The following is a 19,756-nucleotide window of genomic DNA, read 5'->3' as shown; positions in this document are numbered from 1 at the left end:
ACATAAACATGGCAAAATACTGTTAATAAATAACATACAAAATTATGTATATGCCCACATATATGCCACAGAGAAACAGTATAGTCTAGTTCAGATGTATACATGTACTGTGGCGAGAAAAATGAATCTTGCGAGTTTATCAGACAGATGCCATCGGGAACATAGCTGTTCCAGAATCTGGTAGTCCTCCTAGAAATACTTCGAAACCTTCCCCCAATGGGGAGCAGCAACAACAGACTGTAAAATGGGTGTGTGAGGTCTCTAACAATGCTTCGGGCTCCCATCACATAGCGCTTGTAAGCAGCATCCTGAATAACGGAAAGCGAGCTTCCTATAATCTCCACTGTCCTCGCCACTCTCTGTATGGACTTTCTATCTCAGGCACTGCCTCCACCAAACCAAACAGGGATGCAGTTTGCTAAAACGCTCTAAACTGTGCCTCTGTAGAAAGTGGCCAGGACAGAAGGAGAAAGATGTGCTCTCCTCATTTGATGCAGGAAATGCGGACGCTGGTTTGCTTCACTAAGGGGAAGGCTCACTTAAAACGGGGCAAGACTCACTTAACAAATGTTTTGCTTAGACAGTTTGGGCTCCATTGTGATCGTAAATCGAGGACTACCTGTGACTCTTTAAAAAAAAAAAAGTTGTAAATGCAGGAGCATTCCTGCTTTGTTTCTGACCCAGAGCCTCCCTCTAAATTATCTGGATTTAGTGTTGTCTAAACCAGATCTTTACAATGAATGACTGCAGGGTTGTGATGACAAGATTGTGTTTTGCCCAACAGAGTAGCATGCCTGGACGCATATACATTTTTTAAAGATCCCTGATCTTGCCAGTTTAACCTCATTAAGTCAAGAATGTGGGGCTGGTCCTGGTGTTTTTTACATGCTTCAGATCACCTGTTTTGCTGCAGGTGATGAAAAATACCTGAAGGAAGATAACAAATAAATAAACAGGGTAGGAAGAAGTTTTCCTATTGGTAACGTTTCAAGCTATCCCTTCCCTCTCCCTCCCGTTTTTCTTGGTGCAGGTTCTTCATCATGAATTGCTGGCTATCCGAGAAGCCTGCATTAAGCTAGAAAAAGATTACCAGCCAGGGATTACGTTCATTGTGGTGCAGAAGAGGCATCACACCAGGCTCTTTTGCACCGACAAAAATGAAAGAGTAAGTATTGCATATTTTGTGGGGTGGGGGAGATAAGTTGGCAAGTGATGAAATAAGAAATCGCTAGTCATCAACCTGCCCTATTACTGGGACCTCAAAATTGGCAAATAGAATAGAATAGAACTTTTTATTGGCCAAGTGTGATTGGACACACAAGGAATTTGTCTTTGGTGCAAATGCTCTCAGTGTACATAAATGAAAAGATACATCTGTCAAGAGTCAATAATCATCAGGTACATCACTTAATGATAGTCATAAGGTACAATAAGCAATCGAATCATACTAGGAAACAGTCAATATAAATCATTACGATGCAAGCGACAAAGTTACAGTCATACAGTCATAAGTGGGAGGAGTTGGGTAAAAGGAAGGATGGGAGGATTAATAGTAATAGCAGACTTTTAATGAAACAACTTTTTGACTTAATTCTTTTTTGGCGTCACAATGTGACAATTCTTCCATCCTTTGGTTTTATTTCCACAGGTTGGGAAAAGTGGAAACATTCCAGCAGGCACCACTGTGGACACAAAAATCACCCACCCTTCGGAGTTTGACTTCTATCTGTGTAGTCATGCTGGTATTCAGGTATCTTATGGATGCACCACCTCCTGGGTGTCATCGGCTCTGGGTCAGATCCTTCTCATCTGCCTGTGCATGTGGTTGAGCGTGTTCCACTTCTCTAGCTTTTAGTGTAAATGACACTTACTTTCAGTCTCTTCTGTGCAGCGTGAAAGGAGAGAAAGGGTTCCCTTGGATCAGAGAAGAGGAAAGAATTTCCTCCCCACTCAACAAGTTTTCAGGAATTCCAAATAAAAATAGTTAAGAGAGAGAGAAGTAGAGTTTTATATTGCAAATGCTTTGATCATACTATGTCTACATTCTGAGTGAGCACATGCCCTTTGTTCTGAAAGTCTGTTTGCAGTTCTGAATTAGCATGTGTGTGTGTGTGTCTACAGTATCTGTATCTATATCTTATCTATGTCTGTTTATCATCTATCTGTTTGTCTATCATCTCTATCTCTGTCTGTCTATCTCTATCTATCTATCTATCTATCTATCTATCTATCTATCTATCTATCTATCTATCTATCATCTATCTATCTCAATTGTTATATCTGTCTGTATGTATCATCTATGTCTGTCTGTCTGTCTGTCTGTCTATCTATCTATCTATCTATCTATCTATCTATCTATCTATCTATCTATCTATCTATCTATCTATCTATCTCAATTGTTATATCTGTCTGTATGTATCATCTATGTCTGTCTGTCTGTCTATCTATCTATCTATCTATCTATCTATCTATCTATCTATCTATCTATCATCTATCTATCTCTATCTATCTATCTATCTATCAATCTATCTATCTATCTATCTATCATCTATCTATCTATCTATCTATCTATCTATCTATCTATCTATCATCTATCTATCTATATCTATCTATCTCAATTGTTATATCTGTCTGTATGTATCATCTATGTCTGTCTGTCTGTCTGTCTGTCCATCTGTCTATCTATCTATCTATCTATCTATCTATCTATCTATCTATCTATCTATCTATCTATCTATCTATCTATCTATCTATCTATCTAGACTACATTTCATTTATGCATTTAAACCAAAGTATACATTTCGGTCTGAGCAAACAAGTTATTGTTTTCGTTGCAGTCACTCCCTTTCAGACCCTGTGAATTTACCCTCCATCTTCCATGTTGATTCTATCCCATGCTTCTCTTAACCTCTGATGTCAGTAATAAACGAGGCAGAAAGTTATGTTGTGATTCTCATGTACAGCTTCTCTACACATGTGATGATTTCACATATAGCAATAGCACTTAAGACTTATATACCGCTTCAAGGTGCTTTACAGCCCTCTCTAAGCAGTTTAGAGAGTCAGCATCTTGCCCTCAACAATCTGGGTCTTCATGTTACCGACCTTGGAAGGATGGAAGGCTGAATCAACAGAAGGCTATCTATAGTTTGGATCTGTAGAGATTCTCAGTTATTATCCAGGTCATGGTTGTCCCAAAGGTGCTTTTTTTCAGGAGGCAACGGGACTTTCTTGTTTTTTCTTAGAAGACATTTTGCTTCTCATCCAAGAAGCTTCTTCAGCTCTGACAGGATAGTGAAGAAGATTGGAAGGATTTATATTCCTTGCAGAGAGCTGGTCATTTGCATCCTTTTAGAGGGCCGTTGAGGCCACTTGGAGGATTATCTGTGTCCTCAGGGATGCCTGAGTGGTGCTCCTGGTTCCTGTAGTCTGTGATTTTTCTCCACCATCTGGTCAGAGCTGAAGAAGCTTCTTGGATGAGAAGTGAAATGTCTTCAAAGAAGAAAACAGGAAAGTCCAGTTGCCTCCTGAAAAAGCACCTTTGGGTATGGAGTGAGTCCTTTGATTTTCCATGACCTTAATTAAGAGCCATAGAAAAGGAACCACGTTCTCAGTGCTCGTTGGTTATTTTCATCCTTCAAAATAGAAATGCTGCTTCTGGGCATTTTCTGGAAGTCTGGAGTGGACCTCTTGCCAAGAGAAGGTTGACCGGTGGAGAGATGGAGATCTTTCCTTAACCTTGTTTGTGGTCCATTTCCAGGGCACAAGCAGACCATCTCATTACCACGTTCTCTGGGATGACAATCGCTTCTCTTCAGACGAACTCCAGATCCTCACTTACCAACTATGTCATACCTACGTCCGGTGTACTCGATCTGTTTCCATCCCTGCGCCAGCCTACTATGCACACCTGGTGGCCTTCAGAGCCAGGTATCATTTGGTGGATAAAGAGCACGACAGGTGAGGCATAGGGGCATAGTTTGGTCAAATGAATGCAGGGAGTTTTTGACTTACAGCTGTTCTCTTACTGACCATTTGACGTTTCAACATCAGTCACCCAAAAAAGGGGGACTTATGACCAGTGTTTCACCCTTAGGACCATTGCAGCATCCCCGTGGTCATGCGATCAAAATTCAACCGCTTGGCAACCGGCTCATATTTACAACAGTGGCAGGGTCCCAGGACTCATATTTACGACGGTTGCAGGATCCCAAGTGATCCCCTTTTGCAACCTTCTGAGAAACCAAGTCAGTAGGGAAGCCGGATTCACTTAACAACCATGTTACTAACTTAACAGCTACAGTGATTCACTTAACAACTGTGGCAGGAAAGGTCACAAAATGGGGCAAAATTCACCTAAGAACTGTCTTGCTTCGCGATGGAAATTTTGGGCTCAATTGTGGTCATAAGTTGAGGACTATCTCAAGCCACCCACAGGTAAGTCTAGCTACGAGTCTGAACGAATCATTCTGGGAAGAAGAAATTCAAATTCAGAGCTCCTTTTTCTGTCTGGGCAGAGTACAAAAATAAAGAAAACAGAACTGGTTGCCTCCAGAGTTTTTCTCTCTCTCTTTTTTTTTTTTGGAATGTTTTAATGGGATTTTATAGCTATAAAATGATTTCATTGTTTTTATTGTTTTAGTTTCTAATTGGGAGCCGCCCAGAGTTAGTTGAAAGAGAAGTGGCTATATACCGTATTTACCGGACTGTAGAGCGCATCGGAATATAAGCCTCACCCACTAAATTTTAAAAGAAAAAAAATATTTTTACATATATTAGCCGCACCAGACTGACTATAAGCCGCAGATATATACGTTGTGAAATGAGATATTTACACAGAAAGAGGAGAATGCTCTTCGCATGCGGCCAGATGTCTCCAACGTCTCACCATTGATTCATTAATGCCAAGCTTACGTGCAGCAGCTCTATTTCCTTCCTGGATAGACAGATCGATTACTTTCAACTTAAAAGCAAGAAAAGTCATATGCTTTTCTTCGTGTACTTTCCATGATGAGGGTGTGAAAAATATTTTGCGTTCGTGCATGTCGGGCTGCTTGTGTCGAGTGCGCCAAAAACTACCGGTAGCGTCTTCTTCTTTGCATCGAACTCTTGGTCTGTCATGTTTTTGCGCCCCCTAATGGCAGTTAGCGAAGAAAAATCTATAGATAAGCCGCATTGTTGTACAAGCCGCAGGGTTCAAAGCGTGGGAAAAAAAGTAGCGGCTTATAGTCCGGTAAATACGGTAATGTTTTAAATAAACTAACATAAAATACAGGTAGTCCTACACTTACAACAGTTCACTTAGTGACCATTCAAAGTTACAACGGCACTGAAAAAAGTGACTCATGACCATTTTTCACACTTAACAACCATTGCAGTATCCCCATAGTCACATGATCAAAATTGTGCTTGTAAGCTGAGGACTACCTGTAAAATAATAAAATAAAAATACGATGGCCTTTGCTGAGAAAGAGGGAGACTAATTTTAAATCTGCATCAAATTGTATAATATTAACAACAGCTTAAAATGTTTAACATGTAACTCTGCACTAATCCCATACTTTTGAATGCTTGGAGATGGATTTCGGTCTTGGTGTCCCAAAGGTGCTTTTTTTCAGGAGGCAACTAGACTTTCTTCTTTTTCTTTGAAGACGTTTTGCTTCTCATCCAAGAGGCTTCTTCAGCTCTGACTGGATGGTGGGATATGGAAAGGTTTATATTCCTTGCAGACAGCTGGTCATTTGCGTTCTTTTTAGAGAGTCATTGAAGCCACACTATCTGTGTCGTCAAGGGTCACCTGAGTAGTGCAAATCAGTATGGAGCCTTCTGGGAACTGTTCCACACCCATTTGCACTACTCAGGTGACCCTGAGGACACAGGTGACCTCAACGACTCTCAAAAAGAATGCAAATGACCAGCTGTCTGCAAGGAGTATCAATCCTCCCATTCTCCACCATCCAGACAGTGCTGAAGGAGCTTCTTGGATGAGAAGCCAAACCTCTTCAAAGAAAAACCAGGAAGCCCAGTTGCCTCCTGAAAAAAGCACCTTTGGGACAACCCTGACCTGGATCACGATGTCATGTCCCTGTCGGAATCTGATTCGGAGGGGGAGGCTGAGCAGCTGGCAGGGAGTGGGAGTGTGGCTCCGTTGGTTGTGGAAGAAACTGGGGAAGGGCACAGTCCGGCTGGGCAGAGCAGGGGAGAGGTAGAGCAAGAGAATTTGGAGGAAGACCCAGGCCCACCCCTTCTTCATCCTAGGATACACAGGGAGGAACAGAGAAGAGAGCAACGTGAGTTGTGTGCCTTACGGGGGAGGAAAGGGCCCTGATTCCCTTCATTAGCTGCATCTGGGAACACAGTGTTTAAAAAGGGAAGCTGCGCACAACAAGTTGTTGGGAGCAAATTGTGAATTATTTGGTATCATCAAGTCTTATCTGGGTTCCTGGCGTCTTCCAAACTGTGTGTGCTTTGTTTGCCTTTGAAGTCTGCAATTCCTTATCCTGCCCTGTCCAGTTAATTGCTGCAGCGTGGTTTGTGTGGATTTTTATTTACAGTTTGTATGTACTTTGTTTTCGGACTGAATTTCCTCCACTTAAAGACTATTTTTGGGAGAGTTTTTTCTCCAGACGAAGGTAACTGGACATCGGTGGCAAAGTTGGAGGTATTAAAGGGACAGTTCTTGCTTATTTGACTGTGTTGCCTTGGTGCCACGCCCTGGGTCATCACAGACGGAGAATCTCCCTAGGCATTTCAGACTCTGGTTTAAATCTGTGTTTTTTTCTCCTTCCTTCCCCCCCATCAGCGCCGAAGGGAGCCACACTTCTGGGCAGAGCAACGGGCGCGATCACCAAGCTCTCGCGAAAGCTGTCCAGGTCCACCAAGATACTTTGCGCACCATGTACTTTGCTTGACCTCTGGCCGTGTTGAGGAACTCAGTTCTGAGTTGGATTCACAAGAGACCAGCTGCACTTAGACCAACAGTTGCCCGAGCTACCGCAACAGCCAGCAAAGGAGTGATGCATCTTTATTTTTTAAATTTTTTTGGGGGGGGGGGGGAAAGGAGGGGCTGATGATGATTACGATGATGATGATGATGATGATTGTGATTCTATTTGCAAGAAAGCTTTTCATCCAGAATTTCAGACTTGAGGGTACAAAAAGAATTGCACAGCTTTTAAGACATGTGGATATGCCAAAATCAAAAGCTGCTTGTTGGGAGAAACGAAAACAAACAAAATTGAAAACCCACGTTTTCTAATTAACTAGAGCTGTGATCTCAGGGCTAAAAAAACAACACTTCTCATTTTAGTTATGACTTTTTCAGATGCTCTTATTCGTAATAATCTGAAGAAATACCCAGTTATAAGATCCGATGGAATGGGCCTGGGAGGGGAAAAAATGAATTTGCTTTTATTCCTTTAAAAAAAACAAAAACAAAAAGCACTAGTTTGGATGCCAGTGAAGTCGTGATTTTGTACCGAGATGCAGAAGGAGTGAGCGAATCCTTTGCTGTCTTTATTGATAAGTCTGTGAAGGTCTATGGGCAAAAAAAAATATGTATTTTTGACGTTAATTCTTGAATGTCTTTCATTGTGCTGTTTAAAAATTTTTGTAGGATGAGTTACGGAATTTATTTCAGTTACAAAAAAGAAGTTTTATCTATACTTTTTATTAGGTCCACTGAAAGATTAATGAAGTGTGCCACTTTTTTTAAAAAAAAAAAAGTTTATTTTTTCTTAAAAAAATAATAATAATCCATTTTGATTACTAATCATGGAGTTTGTCCTCTAGGACTGTGACACTTAATTTTCCAAAGCTTTTCTAAAGAATACGGGTCTGTGGTGATACAGTACAATCTCTTTCACTGTTATGTTTGAATTAATGTAAAATTTGTATGTGTTTCACAGTATTAACATGATAGTATAGATGCTATTTATATTTATTTACTAAAGAGTGCTCAACATAGTTCTGTTTAACATATCAGAAACTGAAGAATGCTGTGGAGTTTTAAAGTGGACGAGAGGGATTTGGGTCGAATTCACCCACCGTAGCTTTTAGCAGGTTCCTTTGTTCATTTTAACGAGGTTTGTTTATTATATCTCCTTGAAGTGAACAAAGGAGAACTGGACCTGATGTGTTGTCCCTTTTTTTAAAAACAAACAAACAACAGGATTATGCAACTACCTTGTGTGGCAGAGGTGGGATGTACTTGGTGTTTATATCATTTCCCCCCCTTGTATCTTGGAAGGATTTTGGAGAATTCACAGGCTGTAGTTTAGACATCAAAAGGAAGTTTTGTGATACTTTTCAAGCGCATAAATTATTATTATTATTATTATTTTCTGTTGGATCATCTGAGTCAGAGAAATGGAAGGAAGGAGATCTGTTGTTTGGCCGTTCGCTCTGAAGAAGACAATCCCTCCAGAGGCCTGGTAGGAATACAAGTTTCTCTTAAGCGTGCACAAGACTTATCAGACCAAATATTCAAAGCTACCGTTGCACTGTTGACAAGGACAATAGGAACACTACTAAAGTACTGTGGGTCAGGAAGCTTATTTCCTCTTCCAGTCTGATGGGACTTTAAAAAAAAAAGTCCTAATTTTCCCAGGCATGTTTTTTTTTTTTTTTTTTAAATCTTTCTTGAAACCTTTCTATGATTCAGTTTTCATTTCCTTCTGAAGAGCAGTGCTGCCATCAGCGGAAGAGAAAGCGTTCCCGACCTCCATTGAGTGAAATGTTGAAAATGCGATTAAGCTAAGCTCGGAATCTTAGGCTTTGCTCAGACCAATGGATGTTGGCTGAGTGGGATCAATGCCCCCAAAACACGTTTAAGGCCCTAGTGCACATTTTATGCCAGTTGATGACTGCAGCTCTGGAAAGCTGTGCCACCTTTTGCCAAACAGATGCACCTGACAAACGGGTTTTCGGGGAGAGATTTTCAGGGTGTGTGCAGAATGTCTTAAAAAGTTTGTAAGCTGCAACTTCCAGCTGCTTAATAGGTTTAAGAGAAGAAAAAAGAGATTTAAGGCACTATTATTTTTTTGGGGGGGGGGTCACTCTGTTTTGCTAAGCAACATTACAGCATCTCCTTTCTTTGATAAGTTTTTCAATTTTATTTTCAAAGTTAAAATGTTTACTCCAAGAAAAGAAAGAAAACAACAAACAAAGTAAAAAAAAAATCTGTTTCACCTTTCCTCTTCCTCGTCCTCTTCCTCCTTCCTTCCTTCCTTCTCCTGGGAGGGCCATCTCTCTCTGCAGCTTTTCAGATATCATAAAATCTGCTCCATGGCATTCAGGATAGAAGTGGAAAACAATTGTCAGGTTGGGAGACCAGAAAGGGGAGAGAAACCATTTTCAAGTCCATCGCATCCTGTTTTCAAATTAAAATGAGACATCACTCAATCCTGTACACATTTCTCCTTTTGGTTGTGCATTTTTCATTATGTGCACAATGTTTCCCTACTACTATCAGATATATTTGACGTTATGTCACTGATTTCCAATGCCTTTTTTCGTTTTTGGAAAACTGCCTATAAAACTGGGAAAGTGCATCTATCAAAGGATCATTACGAATATAGTTCATGGGTAATTATGGGGAGTACGAATTAGGAGCGTTAGAACCAAAGTATTTACTGTAAAATTTCTCTCCCTTTTGAATTCAAACTACTACAGCAGATTATTGGGTTATGAGCTGCAGAGGGAAGAAAGCCCATCCTATAATAGGAAGAAGGCAGTACACATATAAACTAGGATTTCATTCCTGCTATTAAAATTCTGTTTTAAATAGCTTTCTTTTCCAGGCAGCACTTAAATGAATAGTTGTGTTTACATTTTTACTACTTTTTTTTTTTTATTTCCCCATAATCTTCAAAAGGCATCAGCCAGAGAGAGCTGGGCTAAAATGGAATCTTTCTTTTTTTCTTTTCTTTTTTTTCTTTTCTTCCTATCTACAGCCGCCCAGTCTCATAGCAGTCTTGTAATGCCTGCCAGCTTGCAACAGGCTAAAGTAACAATCCACTGGATTTAGGTGCTACTGGGCAGTGCTTTTGTTGTCTTGGTGGCTTTACCACCAACTTCTGAAACAGATCCCTCAATGTGCAGATAGTTACATCCACAGTTACTGTTTATGTACGCATCATCCAGGGCGGAAGGAATGAGTTTTTGAAAGCATCGGATGAATTTTTGCTTCGATAGAGGGGAGAAATGCATTCTCTCGTTCTTGTTTTAAACTTTCCATAACCGTAATCCTTTAAAAAAAAATGGCTCAATAGTTTAATTGCTCAATATGTCAAGCGGGGAACAGAAGGGGTGTTACTATTATTATTATAATTATTTTGTGAAAAACTGACAATGCACTTTGAAAACATAGGGCGCTCTGAATATGCACAGGAACCTGGGTCTTGTCCCCCCTCAATAATAATGATAATATATGCAGAAACCAAAACTCTAAATGGAAACACAAAAGGATTCGACTTTCTCGGTAGCTCTTTCCTGCAGTGATTCTTATAACCCCACACTGATATCTCAGGTGAATGATTTCATTTTTGCAGAGATCCCAGATAATTTTCCGTGAGAACCAAGACAAATAGCTTTTGAAAACAGGGGCTGGATGCGGAGGGGGAATATAAGGAACGGAAGTGCTTTCAAGTCTTATCACAGGAATCGTTTTATAAGAAAACCAGCTCTAAAATACCGATTCAGCTTTGTCTTACAAACCCGTCTTGTAGAGAAAGAATGTTTTGAAAAATAAGCTTTGATGCAATCTTATTTTTAATACCAATTATGGCCGTGTTCAGTTGTAGCCAAACAGCTCAGATGGGTCTGGTAGCTTGTAATTGTTAGCTTTAAGGATGTGTCTCTGCCGTGAGATTTTTGGGACCGTGTGCCACTTAGAAAGCCAACCGGGTGACTTCCTCCTGGGGGGTTGGGGAAAGGGCTGTTCGCCTAGGTCTCAAGCCCGCCCGCCGTCACTTGTGAGTTTCCTACCTGCCCTAATATTTAATGCTTTCGTAGAATTGAGATGCGAAAGAAAGAAAAGAAAGAAAGGAAGGAAGGAAGGAAGGAAGGAAGGAAGGAAGGAAGGAAGGAAGGAAGGAAGGAAGGAAGGAAGGAAGGAAGGAAGGAAGGAAGGAGGTGGAGGGAACCCTGTCCAGCTGGAACGAAAAAACGAGGCGTAAAGTGGAGCTATTTAATTTTTAAAAGCAAAATGGACCCTTGTTGGTCTCCTGTGCCTTTTTGTAAAAACGCCCGCTCGTGAGGCTGAAACCATTGACTTGTTTTGGCATCGGGGGGGTGGGATAGGGGTTGGGGTTAGGGGAAGGCCGTCCTCTTTTGCTCAGAGCTGGGTCGATGAGATTGTTTTTGTGGTGGACTTGCTGGCCAGGTTCTTTAGATGTCAACGCGGGTATAAATCTTAAGACATACCGGCTTTTTATTTCTGTTTTGGTGCTGACTTGGTTGGGGTACGCCATACCTTCCCTTCCAAACTCTGTAGCTAAACATGGCGAGTGTCAACGTTTGCCACCCGTTCTTTGTGGTGCTTCACACATGACAAGAAGCCGACTTGAGGTGCGGATGGATTTTGAAGGATGCGTGTCGCCCGCTCCCATTTCTTTCCCCGCACCGTTGTGTTTTCAAATGCTTAAATTGGATCCTTTTCCTGTAACTAACTGAGCCCGCTCTCGTGCCTGAAATCCAGCAAATGTAGCAACGAGGTGGACATCCAGGTAGGGGTTAGATGGTGGTGGAGGGTCCAAGTGTGGAAGATAGATACCTCTGTTGTTAACTCACCTTGCATGGTGTGTGATTGGAAATAGGACCATAGTCCCCATCCATAAAACACACCTCTAGAAAGCTACTTTGGAAGCTCAGAACAAAGATTGATTGACCACCTAGATCAGAGGTGTCAAGCTCAAGGCCTGGGGGCGCTCTGGAAACAGCAAAGGACCGGCCCACGGTGCCTCTGCCAACAGAAAACAGAGCTCACGAGGGCCACACGTGGTTCCCCCCCCCCGAAGCTCCGTTTTCGCTGGCAGAGGGTTGCAGGAGGCCTTCGCACCTGAAAATGGAGCTCGGGAGCCTGTTTTTGCTGGCAGAGAGCCTGGGAACCACAGGCGCCCCTCCTGGACATTGAGTGACATCACGCCCATCCCAGTCCCCCGAAATTAAGCACAACCCTGATGCGGCCCTCAATGAAATTGAGTTTGGCACCACTGACTTAGCGTTTCTCCAGGACCTGGAACAAGGGAGGCAAATGTAATTGGAAGTAGACAAGAGTAGTAAGACAACGCAACATAATTCAATCTTGTCTCTCAAGAGGGAAGGAAAACTCCCACCCCGTGAAGATGGAATTAGGACTTCCAGAAAAAAATAAAAAAATAGATGCAACAGGGGAAGTTGCCTTAGCTCAGATTTTTAATTCATTTGCTCTGGAAGGGCTGGTCCTCCTTCAGCATGTGGTAGGTTTTGTGTTTTGAGCTAAGACACTTGAGACGGAATCTGCTGACAAAAGTTTCACCCTTTTTATTTTATTTTAAGAAACACGTCGGACCTTCTGATCTCTTTACGTTCATGTTTTTTCGGAAGGTTCCTCAGGAAGGAGCGAGATTGGATTTTGTCTGTGTGGTTGTAGAAAACAGCTGCCTCTAGCGTTCCTGTTTAAGACAATAAATCCAGCGGTGTTACAAGCCATAAAAGTCTTCATAGCTAAAGAAACAAATGTAAATAGGTTGTCTGTAGCCAAGTGAGGTTGTAGGTTGGGTGACTTTTCTTTTTAATTTGAGTGTGTTTTCCGAACACCATCCCTCCTCTTGTTTAAATGACAGATTTCCAAGGTTCCTTGCAGCCAAGACTGATGCCTCTGTATCTCTTCCTTTGCCTTGGTGTTCGTTGAAAACTCTGTCATAGCCATCATTGCTTAGGGGAAAAAAAAAAGACTCCAGTGGGACATAATTGCACTGATGGTTTTTTTTTTTTCTTACTGTAAACAACTTTCTGTTTGCATCTGCTGTAGCTGTTGGCATATACTGTATGGTGTTTGAGCTGACCAAGAGATAAATGTCTGTCTTCATTGTTACGTCCGTGTATCAAATGGCATGTTTTACAGTGTTAAGAGAAGGTCTGAATGTACGTAACGGCCTTTGCAGGTTTTTCCCAATTGAGTGTCACTGGCTTTATTTTGCTTTTAGACGCTTGGTGAATTTTTATTGTTGGCCTGTCTCTGTCCCTTCTTGTCCCCGCCCCACAAATGCACTTTGGCTGTCAAACACACGCCTCCCTCAGCAGTGGGATCCTACCTGTTTCACTACTGGTTCAGTGATCGCGCACACATGCGCGTGCCTCTAACACGCACGCCCCTAACGTCTGCGTGCACCGCTTTCCCCACATCACCTGAGGCTCTGCAGCGCCAATCAGCCCAGAAGATAAAGAAGAGAAAAGCGCAGGGGCGAGTGGGAGGGCCGATCCGGCGCTTTGCTTTTCTCTTCTTACTCCTCTCGGCTGATTGTTTTTTTCCTCCTCTCAGCTGATTGTTGGCGGGTTTTGGTGTTTTTTTTTTTACTACCGGTTTGGCTTAACCGGGCTGAACCGGTAGCATTACCACCCTTGGTCTCTCCCCATCTTGGCTCCCCAAACAGAACTGGATACACACAGCTCCCTGGTGCAAAGTTAAACCGCCTTCTTGATTGTCACCCAGGTGTCTCAAAGGCTACACAAAATGCAGCTGGCAGGGAAGCATGATCCATCTCAGAGGGTTTCACACGAACTGCAGGCTCAAAGCCAAACAATCATGGGCTCCATTGCCACCAGTAGCTAGGGAGCAAAATAGAAACCCTGGTTCCTTTCTTTGGCTTTATTCTGGCTTAACTGCCCCTTGGCATCGTCATGATGATCGAGTGGGCAGCCCTGTGGATAGCTGCCACTTGGGAGCGTCTCCGATGCTCTTTCATCCGGTGACCTTCAAGGAATAAACCATGTCTTAACAATGACTCAAGCCAATTCGAATCTGTTCTGTCCTGGCACCAGGGTGAGGTTGTCCCATCTGTGTTTTTTAGGTGCCCGTTGGTGAAATCCTGCCAGCTGTTTCTTGAGGTGCCAGTTATGCTGTCCTGCTGAGAGTTTTCTGATCTGCTTCTTTTGAGAGTTGCGAGATGTCATTGCATCCCGTTGAAATTTCTGCATTCCTTCTCTTGCTTTTTCTTCCTGAAAGTTCACCGTAGGAAAGATGATGAGATCAGGTTGCAGTACGGTAGACCAGGGGGTCTCCAACCTTGGCAACTTTAAGCCTGGCGGACTTCAACTCCCAAAATTCTGAGAGTTGAAGTCCGCCAGGCTTAAAGTTGCTAAGGTTGGAGACCCCTGCTGTAGACTATTCCTTACGCAGCAAGCAGATTCAAGACTACCTCCTCCTCTTCTCTCAAAGAGATCATACTTTTTTTTTCTTTCTAAAATGCAAACATTACTTGAAAATAGCCAAATTTCACCAAAAGTCCTGAACTGCCTGACCAGTTTACTTCTGAGGTGCCATATTCTTTGCAAAATATAAGGCGATGTTTCTAAAAAGTGACTTTGCTTCCATTTCTCCCCCCTCCCCCATTACTGGACAATATTGAGCCTTAGCAACCGGTATTATGTACAGTGAAAAGTTAAGTTTTGTTCCTTGGGGTGCTGTGCCCCAAGATCCAGGAAGTTATGTCAGACTACATGAAAAGAATGTTGGCATTACTGGGTTTTCCTTCTAAGGAAATCTATTGTTAATGTTGAATGCAGCTCGTCTGTATTTTATTTTCTATTTTTCCATGAACTCACCAAATAGACCCCTCAGGCATGCAGAATCAGTGAATTGAATAGAGAAGGTGCTTCAGACATTTTGAGTTTATTCCAAGTCTAAATTCTGTGTTCAAGGTCTAAAGATACTATTTAAGTAATTTTTCCTAAAAGGTTATCCTTGACAGTGCTGTTTTTACTTAATCAAGTAATTATACAAACCTTCACAGGTGCAGAAAATAGTTTCTCAAATATCTATCATACTAGCATGTTCTGTTTTGTTACACCTCAGATTTTAAAATGTAAGGTGCTTTTACCTCAAACTGTAGAAAACGGATGTTTGAAAAGGGGATAGTATGGCTGTTGCCATCCAAACAGCCACTGTTGGAACCGTTATCCATAAATTGTTTGTAGTTAATACAAATGAACTTGAGTTCTGGAATTAGGATGTTATTAACAGAGTGGTCTAAAATGTTGGTGCATTTTCTATGCTGAAGTAGTCCTGCCTTTTCCTGGTTTGCAAATGACTTGTTCCTCATGTCCACCATCTCTTGCCAAGCAGATAGAAGAGAAAGGAATGCTTTAACACCTGAGGCCTTCTCCAATCCTGGGACTCATTTTTTGGTCTTTCCACTGTAGCTTCTGTGATGCTTTAGCTCAACCTGAAATCCTCTTGAATTTCAAGGGCGGGTTGTCGTGACACACAAGGGCCATTGCATTTCAAAGAATAAAGATCCGTCATGCAAATTTTCATTTTGTAATAATATAAGATGTTCTCTTCTGTTAAGTCGGATAAGTTGATCCACCTTTACTCATACTGTCTTCTTAGTGCCTGGCAGCAATTCCCAAGGAAAAGGGGTGGCTTGGGGATGCCACAGAAGGAACTAGATAGTTGTGCAGGTATGAACATTGCGCTGTTCCTCAGCTACTTCTCTTCTCTTCTCTTCTCTTCTCTTCTCTTCTCTTCTCTTCTCTTCTCTTCTCTTCTCTTCTCTTCTCTTCTCTTCTCTTCAATCCTTCGCAAACCATGGCTTTTATCCGTATACTGAAACTGGCTTAATGACTCCAGCTGGCTGTGTGCTGTCACTAGCCAACCAAGGAACTTACTGTTAACGGAATATTGCTAACATTGTGTACATTTGAATGTCCTGTTCCACCAATCCCTTTCAGTTCCTGAGAACGTAACTCAAGAGGGTGCTTTTACAGTCTCCTCCCCAGACTGGCTTCTAATTTTTACAAACTATGGTTCTAAGGAAGCTGGCTTTTTGGGGTTGAGGAAAGAAGAACTGGGATTCTGGGATGATCCTGGCCGACGTTGGTCCTTTGTTTCCCTATTTTGATGGTGTTTCAAGGCTGGAGTCGCCTGATGAATAACGGGAGAAACAGCCAAACCATCAGAGAGAAACAAGCCTATCGGAAACAGTCCTTTTAAAACGAGGGAGCTCTCTTTCTGTGCCCCTGCGCAGAATCTATCCAACCCACTCAAGGAAGAGCTTGAGGACAATTTCTTAGACAGAAAGCAGCCTCTTTCCATTTATGAATTCTTACCGGAGTTGTTGGAAGATAGGACATTAGGTGGGCTCGAGAGGAGAGCGATGCAGCGGTTGGGTGAGTCCCCATCTTTGGAGGAGTGGAATTTTGAGAACACGATATGAGCCTTCTCACAAAACAGCTGCCAGTCTCAGGGTTGACATGTGAGGTCCTTGGTACTCCTCCCTAAGCTTGGTTGTTTTCTTACAGACCTCTCATTACCCAAACTAGGTAACATCATCAGTGCTAGTAAGGAGTGGGGTTTGCTCTCAGTTTCTATCCTAGTGGCTTGCCCTGTCACGATTAGTAAGAATGGCCTTGGAGGTTCTTCGGTTGGGCTGTTTACTATGGGCTTCTTTGGCACTTCCTTGTTTTGGAGTATTGTTTACTTCTTGATCGCTGGTCTGGTGTAAGTCTTGGAGTTAATCTATGGTCATCTGGGTGCTGATTATTGGTGGGCAGATGTTTCTGTTCCCTTTTTGGTTTGTTAATTGTCTTTTTTTGGGGTGTGCATAATATGTAGATTTTGTTTATGCCCCTGTGTCTGTTGATGGCTAATTTGTCAGAGTGCCAGGCTTTTAGAAATTCCCTAGCCGTTGTTTTGGACTTGGCTTGGTCTAGGAACTTCACTACTAGCACTGATAATGCTACTTAGTTTGAGTAATGAAACATCTGCAAGAAAACCACCAACCTCAGAGAGCACCAAGGACCTCACACTTCAACCCTGAGCTACAAATATTCTCCTTTATTGAGTTTGCCACCCATTTATGAGAAGGCGAACTGGGACTACTCCTCCTCCCTTCTGCTTCCTAAGATACTCTCTGTATAACTTGTTTTTATGGTTCCTTCTGAATAGACCTCCAAAGTTCTGAAAAACCTGTCCCCCTGTAGCATTTTTATTTTTTTTTAAGTCCTGGTGATGTCTATATAGGACCTAGAGGATCCTATGGGGCAGGGGAAGGGTGAGGTCTTTTCAATTACCTGAGGCTATAAAGACCTTTGGGCAGAATCAAACTGATCGAGACGGAGCTTGATGGGAGAAGTGATTTCTTAGATTCAACCGCCACCCTTTCATGGGAAGGCTGCGAATATGAGCAGATGTTCTCACAGCAGAAGAATGGGTCAGTGCTCCAAAGACTTCTACATCCAGGACTTAATAGCTCCTTGAAGAGAAAAGACGCCGCTCTCCTTTCTTGTTGGCTCTCCTTCCTAACGAAACAAACAAGACCTACCTCTAATCATAATAAGCTGGCCGTGATGTGCACACCTTTTAAACTGAAAGGATGAAAGAAAATGGATCACAAATTCCTTAACTGTCATTTCCCGTTGGTAGAAATGTCTGATGAGAAATTCTGTATGTTTCCAGATGTGTTCACTCCACCGTTTCACCATCTTTCATTTTGTGTCTTGTAAAAAAAAATCTCTGTGTTTTCTGCCACCCCCCCACCCCCAGGGCGAATTCACCCATTAAAGGAATTGTAGATAGATATTTGTGTATTCAAGATGTAAATGTTGGATGTCTCTCAGAACATCTGGACAGGAGCAAAAATGTGGTTTACCTTTCTTGCTGAATGTGTCTTCTAGGTGGATAGACATGGGTTTTATTGCTTGTGAGATAGTCCATGACTTCCTAAACCTTGCAGATAAAAATGTTGATTTCCTCTAATACCTACTAACCCACGGTAGTAAAACGTAAGAGAAGGATTCGGTGAAACAACCAAGGAAGGGAAGAATCTGTGATGAAATTTGATTTTTTTAAAAAGCTTTTGGTAGGCATAACATTTCACGGATATCTCCTGGGACTATTTTAAGCTGATCATAATAAACTGTTTCAGGGTCTTTTTAAAATAAAATAAAAAATTGAGTGGGATCCAGACTTAACCCCCCACTGAAACCGTGGGACATGTTGACAGCTTGGTCCTCTTGATTTCATTGGGATCCAGGTTTCACTTTGTTTGAATCGCGTTTTGTTGAGAGGAGAATAAAATACCTCCGAGAACTTAAATATACCCACACACAGGAATTGAATAACCCCACCCCCCACCCCACCCCAAAAGAGAGAGGAAGATGGTGGCTGGCCTTATTTCACATGGTACTTAAGCATATTTAGAGCACAATCCTACATGGTCTCAACAGTAAGTCTCATTTTGGGGTGGGGATAGAGAGACATTGGATTGCAGCCTTAACCAGTTTATACCTTTTCAGAGTTCACCGACTCTGCAGAACTGTAAAATTAAGCACTTGAGAAACTGCTTCCCCCACCCTTCTCCCTTCCTTTAACAATGTTGTAGATTATACCTTTCATTCTGTACATTTTTTTTAAATAAAAAGCTCCGTGTGGGAGAATCTGTATTAACGATGTATATAATGTTAAGCAATGTTAATTATGTGCTTGCTAGATGCTATGTGGGGTAATGTGTCTTTTATCTTATGCCTTAACAAATATATTAAATTAGTCCAGAATCAGAATATGCAAAAACCTGTATTTTTTAAAAAAATACTATTTTTCCTGCAAAGGCACAAGATTTTTTTCCCTTCCCCCCCCCTCCTTTTTTAATTAAACATTTCTATGCTTAAAACCAATCTTGTTTCCGAGGATGCGGCTTCAGCACCTCGTTCCTGAATTTTTAGGATGATTATCTTGGGTTTGACTCCAGGGTATGGCTGCACAGTTGTTCCAAATGCAAAATTGTGATGCAGGGGAGGGGGAGAGAGAGAAATAATGAAGTAATTTGATCAAATTGTTGTTTAAAGGGCTAGCTTAGGGATTTGTATACAGTGATTCAATTTCCCCGACTGCAAGATGATGCGAAAGAGACGTCTGCTTCTTTCTGAACACACACACACACACACATGCATTGGTTGAAACCTGTGTAATGGCGCTTTTTCACATCTCACAGCTGACTTTTTGGGATTAATTGACGGCAAATCAGGTGGTGAGAGGACCCACTTCCCTTTCCGATTTGAATCTACCTCAGATTAAGCAGTTGGGTGCTAATTTAATTCAAATTATCATGGCGATTGTCTGAAGCGACCAAACCATATGCGATGACTTGTCGTTGGAAGACAAAAGGACAATTTGGACCTTTCTTAGAAAAACAACCTACAGATTATTATTTTTTTTTGTCTTTTGTGCCTTTTTACGTTGTGAGTCCCAATGCAGAGCAAAATCAAGCCAAGACTCCTCTCTGGGAAAGGAAATCCTTTGTCAGAGTTAAACCCGCAAACTGTTGGATTTCTGAACAAAGAAAGCATATTATTATTATTATTATTATTTTCTTGCGTATTAGAACGTGTCATGTCGTAGAATGTTGGTAATGTGTTTTTCGAAATTTCAAAGCGAAACAGATTTTCGCTTTCCCAGATATTCTTGGTGAGGCCCAGGTTTTTTTTTTGTTTTTTTTTTTTAACCTAGTTTGCCCAGGACAAGGGACCTGCCCATGTCCTATTGCTGCATTTGGAT

The 19,756-nt window shown here is 41.8% G+C and overlaps 1 protein-coding gene across 2 annotated transcripts in view; it reads left to right on the top strand.

Annotated features, from left to right (window-relative positions):
* Window positions 1–7,294, top strand: part of AGO2 (argonaute RISC catalytic component 2) — a 49,886-nt gene extending 42,592 nt beyond the window's left edge. For both annotated transcript variants that reach the window (XM_087962257.1, XM_026683815.2), the window contains exons 16-19: window positions 1,031–1,165; window positions 1,649–1,750; window positions 3,761–3,960; window positions 6,803–7,294. In XM_087962257.1, coding sequence (XP_087818383.1) covers window positions 1,031–1,165; window positions 1,649–1,750; window positions 3,761–3,960; window positions 6,803–6,911 — 546 coding nt within the window. In that variant the 3' untranslated portion in view covers window positions 6,912–7,294. The remainder of the gene's footprint in view (window positions 1–1,030; window positions 1,166–1,648; window positions 1,751–3,760; window positions 3,961–6,802) is intronic.
* Window positions 7,295–19,756: the final 12,462 nt, after the last annotated feature.

The sequence above is a fragment of the Notechis scutatus genome, chromosome 3, assembly GCF_049901735.1.
Source record: "Notechis scutatus isolate UNSWTSFEM ecotype Mainland chromosome 3, rNotScu1.2, whole genome shotgun sequence".
NCBI classification, from domain to species: domain Eukaryota; kingdom Metazoa; phylum Chordata; class Lepidosauria; order Squamata; family Elapidae; genus Notechis; species Notechis scutatus.
Note: the sequence above shows the minus strand (reverse complement) of the source record. Positions and strands in the feature narration are given on the sequence as shown.